Here is an 18,119-nt window from a genome sequence, read left to right as displayed (position 1 = left end):
TGGGCAGATGCTAGATCAGGAGAATGTCAGGCTGGCCGGGCGAATCCCAGCACTTTGGGAGGCCGAGGAGGGTGGATCATGAGGTCAGGAGATCGAAACCATCCTGGCTAACATGGTGAAACTCCGTCTCTACTACGAAAAAAAAAAAAAAATTAGCCGGGTGTTGTGGCAAGCGCCTGTAGTCCCAGCTACTCGGGAGCCTGAGGCAGGAGAATGGCGTGAACCCGGGAGATGGACCTTGCAGTACGCCGAGATTGGGCCACTGCACTCCAACCCGGGAGACAGAGTGAGACTCCGTTTCAAAAAAAAAAAACCAAAAACCAAAAAACAGAACGACAACAAAAAGGAGATGTCAGGCTAAGGTAGCACCTGGCCTTTGTCCCATAAATTAGTGTTTTTCAAACTGTTTTCAGATAGCAGGTTTTGTTTTGTTTTTTGAGACAGAGTCTTGCTCTGTCACCCAGGCTGGAGTGCAATGGCGTGATCTCGGCTCACTGCAACCTCTGCTTCCCGGGCTTAAGCGATTCTCTTGCCTTAGTTTCCCTAGTAGCTGGGACTACAGGTGCGCACCATCATGTCTGGCTAATTCTTTTTTGTATTTTTAGTAGACATGGGGTATTGCCATGTTGGCCAGGCTGGTCTCAAACTTCTGACCTCAAGTAATCCACCAGCCTCAGCCTCCCAAAGTGCGGGGATTACAGGCATGAGCCATTGCACCGGGCCCAGACAGATTTCAATTAGATCTTATTTAAGATTATAATAGGTACAGGTTACGTTTACTGCTAAATACCCAATGCCTAGTACATAGTTGGCATTCATAGAATTGCAAATTAACTGAATAAAATAAAAACTATTCTGGTTGAATCCTCCTTCTTCCCCTCACAAAGATCCAAAAGAAAATATTCCTGCATCTCTGAGCACCTCTTGGAAACAGTTGGAAAAATACTGCTACAACACATCATTAGTCACAGAATGATGTGTTTAGGGCAGTGACTGTTTTTTTTTTTAAGAAAGATCACCTTGGCAATTGTGTGAATAAATGAATCAAATGCAGAGATAGGCGGTAGATATGTCCTTAAGGTTTTAGAATGCTATGTGCCATAGTCTAGGTGACAGATGATAAGGGCTAAGATTAAGACTGATTTGGTTAGGATAGTATATCCACATGGTTCATGTGAACACGATAGGTAATAGTCACATGGCTGGTGAAGCCTTCCTCCCACCCCTATTCCCAGCTTCCCAGTTTCCTTCCTTCTGGTTATCACTTTTTTTTTTTTTCACATACCTTGAAGTTATTTTACATACATGCAAGCAAACATCTGCTAATACATATCTTTAAAGACAGTGTTTACATCTTTCTTTCTTAAAAAAACATCTGCTATTAATAATATCCCAGAAATCAACTTCTATCAGTATTGCATATATTTTTTTAACTGGGAGAGTCAAAATGTAACTAGTTCCATTCTCATACATAGTTAGGTTGTTTCCAATCTTACTACTACACACACTACTGCCAAGGTTTTTGGCCTGTGTAATGGAAGAGTGAAGTTGCCATCAACTGAAATGGGGGCAAGGCTGCAGATGAAAATAGATTTGTGGCAGAAGATGAGGAGTCCAAGTTTTAGACATGTCATATCTCACTGAAGGCTTATTGCTTCCTCTACCCAATTTCTAAATGCTGGGATTCCTCAAGACTCAGTTCTCTAACCTCTTTTTAGATAATCTTATCTGATCCCACGGCTTTAAATACCACCTAGATGCACAACCCTCAAATTTAAATCTCCAGTCTAGACTTTTCACCCAAATTCCAGAATGTTTACTTAACATATTTCCTTCCAGATATTTTAAAGGTATCTCAAACTCAACATGTTTCCAACTTCTATTTCCACTGATATTACCTTACTCCAAACACTATCACCTCCAGCGTAAGTTCCTGCAATAGTCTCCCCTAAACAGGTCTCTCATTTCCACTTCTGTCTCTAGTGACCTTTTAAAAATAATCATATCACAGCCGTGTTTAAAATAATTCCTTGGTTTCCCACTGATGCTCTTAGAATAAAATTCAAACACTCGACTATGGCCTTAAAAGCTCCCTCATGAACTGGCCCTCACTTTCTCTAATTTCACTTCACACCATTCTTCCCTTTCCCAACTATAATATAGCTTTCTTTCAGTTTGTCAAGTATGCCATTGACTTGGTACATGCTGCCCTTCTGCTTGGAATGCTCTTCCCTTGCACAAAGCATCCTACTTCTACTCACTACCTGGTTTGTTTAAATGTCACCACCTTAAGAAGGCTATCCCCGATCATCCTATCTAAAATAGTCCCTTCTGCCCATCCACATTTTTTCCTATCTTCACACCATTTAGTTGGTCTATCTCCCACCTCCTTCACTAGAATGCAAGCTCCATACCAGCAGGGATTTTTGTCTTTGCTGTTCATAGCAGTATTTCTTGGCACTTATTAAAATTTGTGATTACTCTTTACTTATTTTCTAGACTTTTTTTTTTTTTTTTTGAGACGGAGTCTCACTCTGTCCCCCAGGCTGGAGTGCAGTGGTGCCATCGCGGCTCACTGCAAGCTCCACCTCCTAGGTTCTCACCAGCCATTCTCCTGCCTCAGCCCTCGGAGCAGCTGGGGCTACAGGCACCCGCCACCATGCCCAGCTAATTTTTTTTGTATTTTCACTAGAGACAGGGTTTCACCGTGTTAGCCAGGATGCTCTCGATCTCCTGACCTTGTGATCCACCCACCTCGGCCTCCCAAAGTGCTGGGATTACAGGCACGAGCCACCGCGCCCAGCATTTTCTAGACTCTTAGTTCCATGAAGGACAAGAGCCATGTGCATCTTAATTCATCACTACTTCCCCAGCATCCTTCAGAGTACACGGTACAGAGCAATTTGTTGATATTTGCTGAATCAATGTATCACGGTATCACGGTATATGAAAAAGAGACTGAGAAGTAAAACTAAGAAAGAATGGCACTGCAGAAGCCAAGTAGTAAAATTTCAAAGAGGTGAAGGTCAGCTCTTGCTGTCATTAGCCCTGACTTCAGCCTTCCTTCCTGATCACTTCCTGGGCATTGCTGATCACACTGTCCTCCCCAAGTAGGCTATCCACAGTTGCCCTAATCTATGGTTCTGCTATCCCAACCACTTAGCACCCACCTGCAGGAAATGCTTTTAGAAAAAGGCTTCTTAATTTGGAAAGTAAGAGAAAAAGAATCAAAATAAAGAAAAAGTTGTAAAGCTAACTCTATAAAGTTATTTGACGTACGCAAGCATTTTAGAATAAGGATTACTATTCTTCAGCAGTAATAAGCATATCTGAAGTAATCAAAATGGTGACTCACAGCCTAACTCCCCCAGAAAGGAGAGTTAGGTGTGCACAGAAATAGCTGGAGTAAAACATCTAGCTGTTATAAGAGACAGTGTCAAGTGGGAAGATATCTGTCCCAAAGGATTGGTGATCTAAAAGAAGGTCAAGTAGTAGCTTTCTGTCAAAATAAGACTGGAAAGAGAAGAGGGTTGTGTGAAATCAGAGTTAAAGACAAAGACATTACTGAAACTAAGTTTTAGCTGAGGCAATCGATATGGGTAGAATGGGTAAAGTGATTATACCCACATAGTTACCAACATTCCAAGACACAGATTACTTGTGTCAATGTTTGTATCAACATGATTTCCTAGTCATTAAGATGTCTGAAACCAGTCTGGTGACTGATAGTAGAGGTCAGTATGATTTTACACTCATAAGGTAAGAACTACAATATGTGAGTGAACGTAATCTGCTACGCTGAGACAGTAGATGAAGAGTCTGAGATTTTGAAAGTTTGAAGCCACATCTTGGGCACTTAAATTATTTGGAAGCAGTCAATAGGTAGCTATGTAAAAAAAAAAAAAAAAAAAAAAGCTGTTTGGAGTCTAGCGAAATCTTTAGATTTAAGATACTTCCTGGCTGGGCGCTGAGACTCACACCTGTAATCCCAGCACTTTGGGAGGCAGATGTGGGTGGATCACCTGAGGTCAGGAGTTCGAGACCACCGTGGTCAACATGGTGAAACCCCGTTTTTACTAAAAATATAAAAATTAGCCAGGCATGGCGGTACATGCCTGTAATCCCAGCTACTCGGGCAGCTGAAGCAGGAGGCAGGAGAATTGCTTGAACCTGGGAGGTGGAGGTTGAAGTGAGCCAAGATCGCACCACTGCACTCCAGCCTGGGCGACAAGAGTGAAACTCTGTGTCTCACCCCCGACCCCCAAAAAAATCGTACCTCCCAAACTGAGGAGTAATCCTTGATAAAATCCCTATTGTTATGGTCTCAAGAATAGTTCAAAGTACTTCTGTTAAGCATCGATTTCTGAAAGAAAAAATGCTTTGCAGGGTATATTCTGATCACATTCTCACTGGCCAGGTAGAAATTAAATAGGCATATCCTCAGAGTCAATATCAATCTCCATATTCTAAGGATCTCTTTATGAGGAACCAGAAGCCTAAATAAAGTTGGTAGTCATGGCTGCTCAGGACATACTGTAGTTTATTTTGTAATTATGGAACAGCACTCAACTTCAAACACTGTTCTACTTGTGAAAATCCTGATGAAACCATACACAGAGTATGAATCTACTACACAGTGCTTACAGTGAAGCAAAGCAGGCCTATCTGTAAAGTGTATTTGTTGACCACATTAACCACGTGTCAGTTAATGGCAGGTATTGTGTCTTATTTATTTCAGTTTACTCAGGGACAAGGTCAGTGTCTGACATATAGTAGGACTTGACAAACATTTGTTTAATGCATGTCTAATACTCTGCTGGAATAGGAAAGGACCCTCACAAAGAATATGGTGTTAATGATTTGTGAAAACAGAGAAAGTAGCCTCTTGTCAAATTTATTACTTATCTAGATGCCATCAGTTTCAGCAGCTCCAGGTACTGGTTGCCAACCATGACTATTGTTAATAGTATCATATTTTGCTGCTATACTGGAAACATGCTTTCATCTGAATGGCTTCCCAAAAGCTGTGAGGCAGTCAAGTCCCTACAGAGAAACCAACTTAGACTCTTAGGAAGTTTAACTAAGTGCTATTCCTCTCCTGTCTTTTATAGTCCAAAGGTGGGATTAATCACTGATAATACCATTGGTCCCATATGAGATGGTGATGTCTTGCAATATCTAAAGGTAGGCTATCACACAGGGTTTTGTCCAAAGGCAAAGTTCTGGAAAAATGTCAACAAATGCCACAAAACAAAGCTCCTGTGGTCTGGGAGACTGGAAGGTATAATCAAACAGCCTTCAGCTTTCAAGCAACAGTCAGTCAGGACTCTCAGTGACAGATTTTATCTGAGGAATGTCATTTTAAACCTCTCATTTACTATTCTGTGTTACAAGGTTTCCCTCTGTTGCCCAGCCTAGAGCGCAATGGTGCAATTTCAGCTCACTGCAGCCTTGGCTCAAGTAATCCTCCAACCTTAGCCTCCCAAGTAGCTAGTACTACAGGCCTGCACCACCATGCCTGGCTAAGTTTTCTATTTTTTTTTGTAGAGATGAAGTTTCGCCATGTTGCCCAGGTTGCTCTTGAACTCTTAAGCTCAAGTGATACTCCTGTCTTTGCCTCCCAAAGTGTCAGGCCTGTGCCACCATGCCCAGCTCATTTTTCAATTTTTTTGTAGAGATGAGGTTTTACCATGTTGCCCAGGCTGGTCTTGAACTCTTGAGCTCAGGTGATACTCCTGCCTTTGCCTCCCAGAGTGCTGGGATTATAGCCTGTGGCACCGTGCCTGGGCCTCATTTACTATTAACTTCAGTTTGCTAAGATCCAGAAAAGTATTTCCCACATATATTTCTTAAGAATGAAGAATACAAGTGAGAGGACTTTGCCCATCTCAACTTGGGATAGATATACTGTCTGGCCAGATTAGTAGAAACTTGGAAAAGAATGCCATGGCCTCTACAGTGATGAAATTTTGACCATCTGAATGGGGGAATACTGAAAGGAGTACTCCAAACTCGTTACTGAAGTCGACTGTCTACCTCTAAATCCAGCAAGAGCTGAGGGCAAAGGTATGGCTCAAAATCTTGATAATACATTGGGAGATTTGACAAGTGAAGAAAGATGATGAATTCCTAAATAGATTGATCTTTATTTGATACTAGGGTTTCCTGCTGATGTATGATTAAACATCTCCCATAGCAAAAACCAATCCTTAAAACAACAATCTATAATTGTAGTTTCAGGTGAAGAGTGTTGGATAAATTTTGTGCATCTCTTACAACTATGATATTGGCCTACAGCCAAAGAAGGAAATGTTACTGACAGGTTACTGGAGGTCTCCAATAGTTATCATTTTGGGGAAAGATATGAATGGCAATCACAAAAGCTAGTATATCTTTGGTAGCTGAGCAGTCAAAGCCTTCTTGTACCAATGAGATTATAACTTGTTGGCTGAACTAGGCTGAAATCCTCTCTACAACATCTCTGAAGAATGCCAGTCCAGCCACTGCTTGGATACTTCCAGCCAGTTCCATGGCTGAATATTGTTAAAGGTTGTCTGACCACTTGTAACCTTCCACCTACTGGCCTTAGTTTTGACTCCCAAAGCCACACAAGTAATATCCACTCACTCTTTGTGATTCTTCCACATATGTGAAGACGGTAACATGGTATAGTCTTCTTTCATCTCTAGAATAAGCAGCACTAATTTTCCTATCTATGCTGTGCAATAAATTCCAGATGCTCTGATTCCACTTTCCTCCTCTGAATAAAAAAAAATCCCATCTTATATTTGATTCACACAATTGAATATAATAATCCAAGTCCAGTCTAACCAGTCCAATGTATATGGCTCAGTAGCATACTCATACTAATTGTAACATATTATAAATATAAAACAAGTGTTACTTTGTTTAGCTAGGACTCTACAATGCAAACTTCTACCTCTACTCCAAGAGTTCTAAGATTGTAAGGAATGCCACATATTTCTTTCATTTCTATGATGACATCAAGATGACTTTCTCCCCAAGTTCGTGTCACCTCTTCTTTACTTTTTAGAAATAAGCTCAGAGAAGCAGAGTCTTCTTTACTGAAATCTGTTGTTTTCTAGGGCATTAACTGTTAAGAATTTCAGATACTTTTGCTTTTAGTAAAATTAGAGCAACGGCCACCCTACCACCAACTTGCCTCTACAAGTTCTGTTATGTGTTGGAAAAAATCATTCCTGGCCAGGCACGGCGGCTCTCGCCTGTGATCCCAGTACTTTGGGAGGCCGAGGCAGGCGGATCACGAGATCAAGAGTTTGAGACCAGCCTGACCAACATGGTGAAACCCTGTCTCTACAAAAAATACAAAAATTAGCCGGGCGTGGTGGTACATACCTGTAATCCCAGCTACTCAGGAGGCTGAGACAGGAGAATTGCTTGAACCTGGGAGATGGAGGTTGCAGTGAGCTGAGATCGTGCCATTGCACCCCAGCTTAGGAGACAGAGCTAGACTCTGTCTCAAAAAAAAAAAAAAAAAAAAATTATTCCTATCTTGTGTATATCTGTGTATGGTCGGGGGCAGTGGCAGGCGGACTGAAAAGGAAACAATTTTCAGAGTCATTTTTCTCCTAAGGAATTACTTCTTAAATAATATTTATCTAGAAGAAAAGTATGCAATCTAGTGCAATAATAAAAAATCACCTAGTAGAAGGAAAATTCCTGTTTATGCTGACTGTCTTCCTCATTAATAGAATTTAACTGTCTTGGTGCTGGCAACTGATTATTCTTTTAATTGAACTAACTTTTGGGGATGAAATTAAACCAAATGTTTTCTAAACTGATTTTCATTTTCTGTGGTCTGCACGCACCTCTCAGTGCTAATACTACTTGGGAAACAAAACAAAAAGACAAAAAACATGCCTCCTCTAATAAAATCTCCAAACTTTAACTGGCTATAAAAAATTTTAAAATAATTATGTCCCCCATCACCTCCAACAGCTAACTCTATGACTGATGTACAAACACAAGAAACTGCTTGGTCAGGCAGTTACATAATACCACCACCTGTGTTGCACTTCCAACAGTACGCTTGCAGGCACATTAACATGACTGATAACTCACTACCTACAACAGATTATAAAGTGTATTCTCCATACATTAAGTGAAAAAGTAGATGCACTTAAAGAGCTTTTCTCTGATGAACCTAAAATTCAGATTAAATTTACAAAGCCAGTTTTTTAAAAAGTTTCTTATATGATTGAAGTGCAGGACTTTAAAAGCTCTGGTTGAATGAAGAACCCCCACCTCATAATTTTTATTACTCCCTTTTCATACCTCGAGACCTCTTAATTTTATAACCTATACTTGATAATTTGGGTAAGTTGCGAGTGGTGGGTTGGTTTCCAAAATATTAAGTTTTCCAAACTTAAACAAACAAAATGAAACCTATGTAAAAAAAATGCTTTGAAATGTTGGGACAGAACTGAAGGCGGGAAGGTAGAGAAGGAACAAGGTCAGTGAGGATCTAACACCATAACCTTACATCTCTAAATATTACTATTTTCAGATATGAACTCACTAATACACCAAATTCTTAAAAGGTAGCAACTAAGATCTTTCTTGGTTATTTTTATCCCACAGATCAACCGAACAGAATCTAAGTAACCCTACCCTTTGGCTTATGTATCAGTTGATCGTGACAGTTTGCCAAACCAGTTGTTTAAATGTTGACTACATGGTCAAACAGGACAATCTAAATTAGCTCAAGAATGGCAGCACTTACCACCAAAATTTCAGGCAAAAAGGCTAACTAGGTGTGATTTGACTTACGTATTCTTCCTTCTCTTTCCATTGCCCACAAACTGTTTTTAATTCTCCCACCTAGATTCTCCAAACTTTCTTCTTTTTAAAAGACTCCCCAGTGAAAATCCAACAAAGGTGCAATTGGTCAAAAAAGCATACCTCCTGGTAGTATTTACATTTAAAACCCGGAACAGGTTTAAGCGAACAAATCTCCAATTCGTAGAAAGTGTAAAAGTAGTATCTGTGAAACAGGAAATCTTTCTCACTGCTCCTTTTCTCTTCATCAACCTAGCTCCAAAAGAACAGGAGTACTTTAAAAGTATTCCCTGATTTTTTAAAAAATTGTTTTAAACATTCATGAAATACACAAAACAAAAAACCAGGATTGTCAGAGGTAAGAAGAGGTACTCCCATTTTCAATCACGTATGACTCACCTGAAGTTAGAAAAAGTCATAATCTTTCCTACAAGTGAAAAGCATGTATGTTTTATGGAAATAAGCTGAATATCCCATCTAAGGCTCTTCTAAATTCTTCGACTAAATTTAACATGCTTATATCATGAAGTGAATCTACTATATATTAATGTAATTCAAACGATCTAAATTTCAGAATGAAGCAAGGTTAGTCCCAACTTAAATTCTAGATTCAAGCTAAAGTACTTGCACCAGCTTTCCTCTTACACTACTACTTTCCACCCCAACTTGTGTGTGTGTGTGTTTGTGTGTGTGTGCGTCTAAGGCTTCCCGCACCCAGCCTAAGTCAGATTTCAGTTCTCCCAAACTTGCCTATTTCCAGTTCTAGTCACTCCAGAAACTTGGTAATGATTGGCTATCCTGATAAACTAACTAATGCTAATGTGTGAAGGTCCTATTAAGTTACTCCTCCGAAATTACTTCCTTGTATTTTGCAAAGTCCTTCAAGACCTTAACCCAAATGGAACTCGCAAGAACGAAAAATTTTGGAGATAACTGACCTTTTAAATCATAAGGTCTATCAACTACTTCCCCTACTCTTTCTTGTGTGTAGAGGCCTTCTAGGGTAACAAGACCGGAAGTTGGTACAGGTATTGTTGATACTGTAAAACAAAACAAAGCCAAAACCCCAAACCACCCCCCACCCCCGGCAAAAAAACACAACAAAAACTTCCAGTGAGTGTGGCACGCTCACCCCACCCCTAATCTCCTCAGTCCCCACTGGAAGAGAGCGAGATCACCAGGACCTGAGCCCTGGAGAAAGGTCGGGGGGCGGAGGAGCACTGGTTTCAGGCCTGTGGGCCCCGGGTGCGCAGGTGGGGGGGTCTGGAGCGAGGCGAGGGAACGCTGGCCCCGGTTACCTGCGGCGAAGTGCAGCGGGGTGGATTTCCTGCCCGCCGTGTCGCGGCTGTTCACCTTCTCAGGCGTCACCAGCCTCTTGACTCGCTCCACGTCCCCGTTGCGGCACGCCTCAAATAGCTCTCGGGCGGCCGGCTCCATGGCCTCGGCCGCCGCGCTCGCGGAGGCCGCTCCCCCGCCGGCGCAGCGGCGACCCGACATGATCCTGGCCGCCGCCACAGCCAGCAGCAGCGCCAGCAACGGCAGCAGGAGCCCCGACCCCGCGAGCAGGAGGGCGAGGCCCCCCGGAGGAGACGCGCTCAGGGCCCGGGCCGCTCGGCTCCCTGCTGTCACCGGATCCGGCTCAGTCCCATGGCCGCGCCAACGCGCACCCCTCGCTTGGCTCCCTGCCCCCCGGCTGCCCCGCGGCGGCGGAGGCAGCGCGAATCCGCCGTCCGAGACCTGAAGCGACGCGGCGGCGGAAGCTGGCAAGGCCCCTCCTGCCAGCTCCGCCAAGCCCTGGGAGCGCACGTGACGTTGTTCTGCGCGTGCGCAGTGTCCGGGCACCGGCCGGGCAGGTTTCGGCGAGCGGGGCGCCGAGAAGGGTTTGTGGGAAATGTGAGGCGAGAGGCTTCGGCGTCGGGAGAAGGGGCTTAGTCCCACCGCCATCTTTGCGGTGGGTTTTGCTGAAGCCAAACGATTCTACATATTGTCTTTTTTGTTGTTTTTTTTAAGCCCTGGGCTTTCCAAGCTGAACTTCGTCGCTAGCATTACACTGAAAAAGAGCACTTGAAAGTTTTGCTCCGATCTTGCATATGCTTTTGGAAGTCTTAGTGTGGAAATTGTCCGTAGTTTCAGCTTCCACATCCCTTTCTCCTGGGAGATTTCTTTTCCTTTTTTTTTTTTTTTTAACTGTGTTTCTTTTCTTTCCTCCGCAACTGCTTTGTTGTTGCTGTTTCTTGTAAACCACTTATCAAAAGTGAGGTAGTTGCCGTTTAATTAGAAGTTTGGATGAACTGCCCCAAAATAAAGGAAATCAGAACAGTCATGAAAGTTGACTCCAGTTGGAGGGATGGCTGTGATCAATTACTCTTTCCACAGTAAGTTACTAGCTCAGGATTGATTAGAGGAACTTTTTGTAAATCAATATTGTACCCGACATGCCTAAAGTTTGGATACACTGAGCATAGGCATCTCCAAGAAAGTTTTCTGAGTTGTAATTTTTTCTTTGACCAACAAACCAAAGAAAAGCACATACTTGATTTTTATGGTTAAGGTAGTGGTGAAGTTTTACACGATAATTCCTCACGACACCCCCTTGTCTTAAACTGAAGGAAAGGTATGCATGTACATACATTTTACTTGCAGAAGATGATACATGTTGACCTTTGGCATTCTGAAAAGCATCCCCCCGCCACCCGCTACCTTAACCTGTTTTTCAGGAAATCCAGTTTTTGTTGGGGAGTGTTGACTCACTACAGTACTAAAAGAGAATGTACACTTTTTTGAACATTTTTATGCATATGAAATTGAAGTTATGGTGCTTATCAATAAAATGAACATGCATGAACGTATCTAGGACTAGAACACTACCAATATGATTGCGTTTATTATTTTTCTTCTCATAAATCTGCTATGGTGATCTATAATCAGTGAGAAGTTGAAATCACCGTTGTAATTATTTTGGGGCACCACAAACCACACCCATAGAAGACAGCAATCAATCAATAAATGTGTGTTCTGATTGCCCCACTGACAGGCTATTCTACCATCTCTCTCCCTCCCCTTGGACCTATCTGTTCCCTTACACAATAATACTGAAATGAGGCCAGTTAAGAACTCTACAATGGTTTCTAGGTTTCAAGTGAAAGGAAAAGTTGCATATCTCTCACTTTAAATCAAAAGCTAGAAATGATTCAGCTTAGTGCAGAAGGCATGTTGAAAGCTGAGATAGGCCCCCTTGCACCAGACAGCCAAGTTGTGGATGCAGAGGAGAAGTTTTTGAAGGAAATTAAAAGTGCTACTCCAGTGAACACATGAATGATAAGAAAGTGAAACAGCCTTACCGCCAATATGAAGAACGTTTGCGTGGTCTGGATAGAAGATCAAACCAGCCACAACATTCCCTTAAGCCAAAGCTGAATCCAGACCAAAGCCCTAACTCTCTTCAATTTTGTGAAGGCTGAGAGACCTGAGGAAGTTGCAGAAGACAAGTTAGAAGCTAGCAGAGGTTGGTTCATGAAGTTTAAGGAAAGAAGCTGTCTTCATAATGTAGAAAGAAGTGTAAGGTGAAGCAGCAAATGCTGATGTGGCAGCTATAGCAAGTTAATTAGAAGAGGGGTCCCCATCCTCCGGCCCTTGGACCGGTACTGGTCCCTGGCCTGTAAGGAACAAGGGAGCACAGCTGGAGAAGGTGGGGGGGGCGGGGTGGGGATGGGCGGGGAGTGAGAATTACCGCTTAAGCTCCGCCTCCTGTCAGATCAGCAGCAGCATTAGATTTTCACAGGAGCGCAAACCCTATTGTGAACTGCAGATGTGAGGGATCTAGGATGAGACTCTAATGCCCTAATGCTGGATGATCTGAAGTGGAACAGTTTCATCCCCAAATCATTTCCCCGCCTCGCCCCCACCATGCCCCTCCACCGCCACCCCTTAGTCCGCGGAAAAATTGTTTTCCATGAAACCAGTCCCTGGTGTCAAAAAGGTTGGGGACTACTGATCTAGAATATATAGCTGAGGTAATTGATCAAGGTGGCTATACTAAACAATACGTTATCATTGTAGATGAAGTAGCCTTCTATTGGAAGATGCTGCTGTCTAGAACTTTCATACCTAGAGAGAAGTCAATGTCTGGCTTCGAAGGATAGATTGACTTTCTTGTTAGGGGCTAATGCAGCTGGCGACTTTAAGATGAAGCCAGTGCTTATTTACCACTCTGAAAATCTTAGGGCCCTTAAGGATTATGATAAATCTATTCTGTCTGTGTTCTATAAATGGAATAACAAAGCTTGGATTATGGCACATTCAGTAAGCATGACTTACTGAATATTTTAAGCCTACTGTTGAGACCCATTTATCAGCAAAAAAAGATGCCTTTCAAAATATTACTGCTCATTGACATTGTACCTGGATACTCAAGAGCTCTGGTGGAGATGTACAAAGAAATTGATGTTGTTTTCGTGCTTGCGAACACAACATCCATTCTGTAGATGGATCAAGGACTACTTTCAACTTTCAAGTCTTATTATTTAAGAAATACATTACATAAGGCTACAGCTGCCATAGATAGTGATTCTTTTGATGGACTTTGGTGAAGTGAATTGACAATCTTCTGGAAGAATTCACCATTCTAGATGCCATTAAAATTCATGGGAGGAGGTCAAAATATCAACATTAGTAGGAATTTAGAAGAAGCTGATTCCATCCCTCATGGATGACTTTGAGAGATTCAGGAGTTTACTGGAAGAAGTAACTGCATACGTGGTGGAAATAGCAAGAGAACTAAAGTGGAGCCTGAAAACATGACTGAATTGCTGCAATCTCATGATACAGTTTGAACAGAGGCTGGGTGTGGTGGCTCCCCAGCACTTTGGGAGGCTGAGGCAGCAGGATTACTTGAGGCCAGGAGTTTGAGACCAGCCTGGGCAACATAGTGAAACTCCATCTGTATAAAAGATACAATTTTAAAAAGTAGCTGGATGTGGTGGGGTGCACCTGTAGTCCTAGCTACTTGGGAGGCTGAGATGAGAGGTTTGCTTAAGCCTAGGAATTTGAGGCTGTGGTGAGCTGTGATCATGTCACTGCACTCCACTACAGCTTGGGTGACGGAGACCCTGTCTCTGAAAACAAACAAACAGAAAAACCAACTTGAATGGATGAGGAGTTACTTTTTATGGAGCAAAAAATACCATTTTTTTTTTCAGATGGAACCTACTCCTGGTGAAGATGCTGTAAAAGTTGTTGAAGTGACAACAAAGAATTTAGAATGTTACATAAACATAGGTGATAAAGCAGTAGCAGAGCTTGAGAGCATAGGCTCTATTTTTTTGTTTGTTTGTTTTGCCATTAAGTTTTAACACCCAAATAGACTCTAATTTTGAAAGTTCTGTGGGTAAAATGCTTTCAAACAGCGTTGCATGCTACAGAGAAATATTTTGTGAAAGGAACAGTCAATTTATATGGCAAACTTCATTTTATCTTCTCTTAAGAAATTGCCATAGCCACCCCAACCTTCAGCAACCATTACCAGTTAGCAGCCCTTAATATCATTGAGGCAAGACCCTCCTAGTGCAAAAAGATGACAAGTTGCTGAAGATTCTGATGACTGTTAGCATTTTTTAGCAACAAAATATCTATTTTTAATTTTTAAATGGTTTGAATTTTTAATTTTTGGGGTACATTGCAGGTGTATATATTTATTGGGTATATGAGATATTTTGATACAGTCACTCAAGGCATAATAATCATATCAGGGTAAATGGGGTATCAGTCACTTCAAACATTTATCTTTTGTGTTACAGACAATCCAGTTATACCTTTTAGTTATTTTTAAATGTACAATTAGATTGTTATTGACTATAGTCACTCTGTTGTGTTTTCAAATAATCAATTTTATTCATTCTTTCTAATTATTTTTTGTACCCATTAAACATCCCCCACCTACTTCCCTTCTCAGCCTCTGGTAACCATCATTCTACTATCTCCATGTGTTCAATTGTTTTAATTTTTAGCTCCCACATAAGTGAGGATATGAAAAGTTTGTCTTTTTGCGCCTGGTTTATTTCACTTAACGTAATGATCTCCATTTCCATCTATGTTATTGCAAATGATAAGCTCTCATACGTTTTTTATGGCTGAATAGTACTCCATTGTGCATATGCACCATGTTTTCTTTATCCATTCATCTGCTGGTGTACACTTAGGTTGTTTCCAAATTTTGGCTATTGTGGACAGTGCTGCAATAAGCATGGGAATGCAGATATCTCCTCAATATAGTGATTTGCTTTCATTATGGTATATACCTAGCAGTGGGATTGCTGGATCATATGACAACTATATTTTTAGTTGTTTGAGGAACCTCCAAACTGTTCTTCATAGTGGTTGTACTAATTTACATTCCCACTAAAAGTGTATGAGGGCTCCCTTTCCTCTATATCCTTGTTGGCATTTGTTATTGCCTGTCTTTTGGATAAAAGCCAGTTTAGCTGAGATGAGATGATATTTCACTGTAGTTTTGGATGAGCAAAGAGAATGTTTTTTACATTTCTCTGATGATCAATTATGTCAAAAACCTTTTCACATATCTATTAACCATTTGGTTTTTTGAGACAGAGTCTCACTTTGTCACCCAGGCTGGAGTGCAATGGCACGATCCCGACTCGCTGCAACCTCTGCCTCCTGGATTCAAGCGATTCTCATGTCTCAGCCTCCTGAGAAGCTGAGATTACAGGTGCCTGCCACCATGACTGGCTAATTTTTGTAGTTTTAGTAGAGACGGGGTTTCACTATGTTGATCAGGCTGGTCTTGAACTCCTGACCTCAAGTGTTCTGCCCGCCTTGGCCTCCCAAAGTGCTGGGATTACAGGTGTGACCCACTGTGCCCTCCTCTGTTTGCCATTTGTATGTCTTCTTTTGAGAAATGTCTATTCAGATCTTTTGCCCATTTTTAAATCAGATTATTGGATTTTTTTTTTCCTTTTGAGTTGTTTGAGCTCTTGATATATTCTGGTTATTAATCTTTTGTCAGATGAATAGTTTGTAAATATGTTCTCCCCTTCTGTGGATTGTCTCTACACATTGTTGTTTCCTTTGTTGTGCAGAAGCTTTTTAACTTGATGTGATCCCATTTGCCCATTTTTTGCTTGGGCTGTTTGTGCTTCTGGGGTATTACTCAAGAAATCTTTGCCCAGTCCAATGACCTGGAGAGTTTCTCCAATGTTTTCTTTTAGTAGTTTCATAGTTTGAAGTGTTAGATTTAAGTCTTTAATCCATTTTGACTTGACTTTTGTGTATAATGAGAGATAGGGGTCTAGTTTCACTCTTCTGCATATGGATATTCAGTTTTCCCAGCACATTTATTGAAGATGGTGTCCTTTCCCCAATATGTGTTCTTTGCACCTTAGTCAAAAATGAGTTCACTATAGATGTATGGATTTATTTCTGGGTTCTCCATTCTGTTTCATTGGTCTATGTCTGTTTTTATGCCACTGCCATGCTGTTTTGGTTACTCTTGCTCTGTAGTATAATTCTAAGTCAGGAAATGTGATTTCTCCAGTCTTATTCTTTTTGCTCAGGATAGCTTTGGCTATTATGGGTATTTTGTGGATCCGTATAAATTTGAAAATTGTTTTTTTCTACTTCTGTGAAGAATGTCATTGGTATTTTGATAGGGATTGCACTGAATCTGCAGACTGCCTTGGGTAGTATGGACCTTTTAACAATATTGATTCTTGCAATCCAAAAACATGGAATCTCTTTCCATTTTTTTGTGTTCTCTTCAATTTCTTTCATCAATGTTTTCTAGTTTTCATTGTAGAGATCTTTCACTTCTTTGGTTAATTCCTAGGTATTTAATTTTATTTGTAGCTATTATAAATGGGTTAATGGGATTACTTTCCTGAATTCTTTTTCAGATTGTTCACTGCTGGCATATATAAATGCTTCTGATTTTTGTATGTTGATTTTGTATCCTGTAATTTTACTGAGTTTTGTTTTTTGAAACAGGGTCTCACTTTGCACCCAGGCTGTAGTGCAGTGGTATGATCAGGGCTCACTGCAGCCTCAATCTCCTGGGCCCAAGCAATCCTTCCACCTCAGCCTCCTGAGTAGCTGGGACCACAGGCATGCATCATCATGCCAAGCTAATTTTTTTTTTTTTTTGGAGATGGAGTCTCCCTATGTTGCCTAGGCTGATCCTGAACTCCTGGGCTCAAGCAATCCTTCTGTTTTGGCCTCTAAAATGTTCAGATTACAGACATGAGCAACTGCACCCAGCCAACATTACTGAATTTGTTTATCTGTTCTAAAAGGTTTTTGGTAGTCTTTAGAGTTTTCAAAATATAAGATCATATAATCTGTAAACAAGGATTATTTGACTTCTTCTATTCCAATTTGGATACTCTTTATTTCTTTCTCTTGTCTTATTGTTCTACCTAGGACTTCCAGTACTATGTTGAGTAACAGTGGTGAAAGTGGGCATCTTTGTAGTGTTCCAAATCTTAGAGGAAAGTCTCTCAGTTTTTCCCAATTCACTATGATGTCAGCTGTGGGTCTGCCATATATATGGTATTTATTATGTTGAGGTAAGTTCCTTCTATATCCAGTTTTTTGAGGGATTTTATCATAAAAGGATGTTGAATGTTACCAAATGCTTTTTCAGCATCAGTTGAAATGATCATATGCTTTTTGTCCTTCATTCTGTTGATATGATGTATCACATTGATTTGCATATGTTGAACCATTCTTTCATCCCTGGGATAAATCCCACTTGATCATGATGAATGATCTTTTAATGTCTTGTTGAATTCGGTTTACTAGTAATTTTGTTGAGGATTTTTGCATCAATGTTCATCAGGGATATTGGTCTGTATTTTCTTTTTTTGATGTGTTTTTCTTTTTGGTATCAGGGTAATACTGGCCTTGTAGAATGAGTTCGAGAGTATTCCCTCCTCCTCTGTTTTTTGGAATAGTTTAAGTAGGATTGGTATCAGTTCTTCTTTAAATGTTTGGTAAAATTTAACAGCGAAGCCTTCAGATCCCAGGCTTTTCTTTGCTGGAAGATTTTTTATTATGGCTTTGATTTCATTACTTGTTATTGTTCTGTTCAGGTTTTGGATTTCTTTATGATTCAATATTAATAGGTTTTATGTGTTTAGAAGTTTATCTATTTCTTCTAGGTTTTCCAATTTATTGGCATATAGTTGCTCACAGTAGCCTTTAATGATCCTTTGAATTTCTGTGGTATTAATTATAATGTCTCATTTTTCACTGCTGCTTTTATTTGAATCTTCTCTCTTTATTTCTTA

The 18,119-nt window shown here is 40.9% G+C and overlaps 1 protein-coding gene and 1 long non-coding RNA gene across 5 annotated transcripts in view; one reads left to right on the top strand and one right to left on the bottom strand.

The window, feature by feature from the left end:
- TNKS2 (tankyrase 2) overlaps positions 1–10,628 on the bottom strand; it is a 66,700-nt gene extending 56,072 nt beyond the window's left edge. For 3 of the 4 annotated variants that reach the window (XM_077945011.1, XM_077945008.1, XM_077945009.1), the window contains exon 1: positions 10,119–10,628. In XM_077945011.1, coding sequence (XP_077801137.1) covers positions 10,119–10,317 — 199 coding nt within the window. In that variant the 5' untranslated portion in view covers positions 10,318–10,628. 4 annotated transcript variants of the gene reach the window in all.
- LOC144331190 (uncharacterized) lies at positions 1,469–5,087 on the top strand. Its single transcript, XR_013398151.1, has 2 exons — positions 1,469–2,551; positions 3,407–5,087. It is a non-coding gene; the product is annotated as an uncharacterized LOC144331190 (long non-coding RNA).
- Positions 10,629–18,119: the final 7,491 nt, after the last annotated feature.

Source organism: Macaca mulatta, chromosome 9 (assembly GCF_049350105.2).
Source record: "Macaca mulatta isolate MMU2019108-1 chromosome 9, T2T-MMU8v2.0, whole genome shotgun sequence".
NCBI lineage: Eukaryota > Metazoa > Chordata > Mammalia > Primates > Cercopithecidae > Macaca > Macaca mulatta.
The sequence above is the reverse complement of the archived record's forward strand: the minus strand, read 5'-3'. Positions and strand labels throughout refer to the sequence as shown.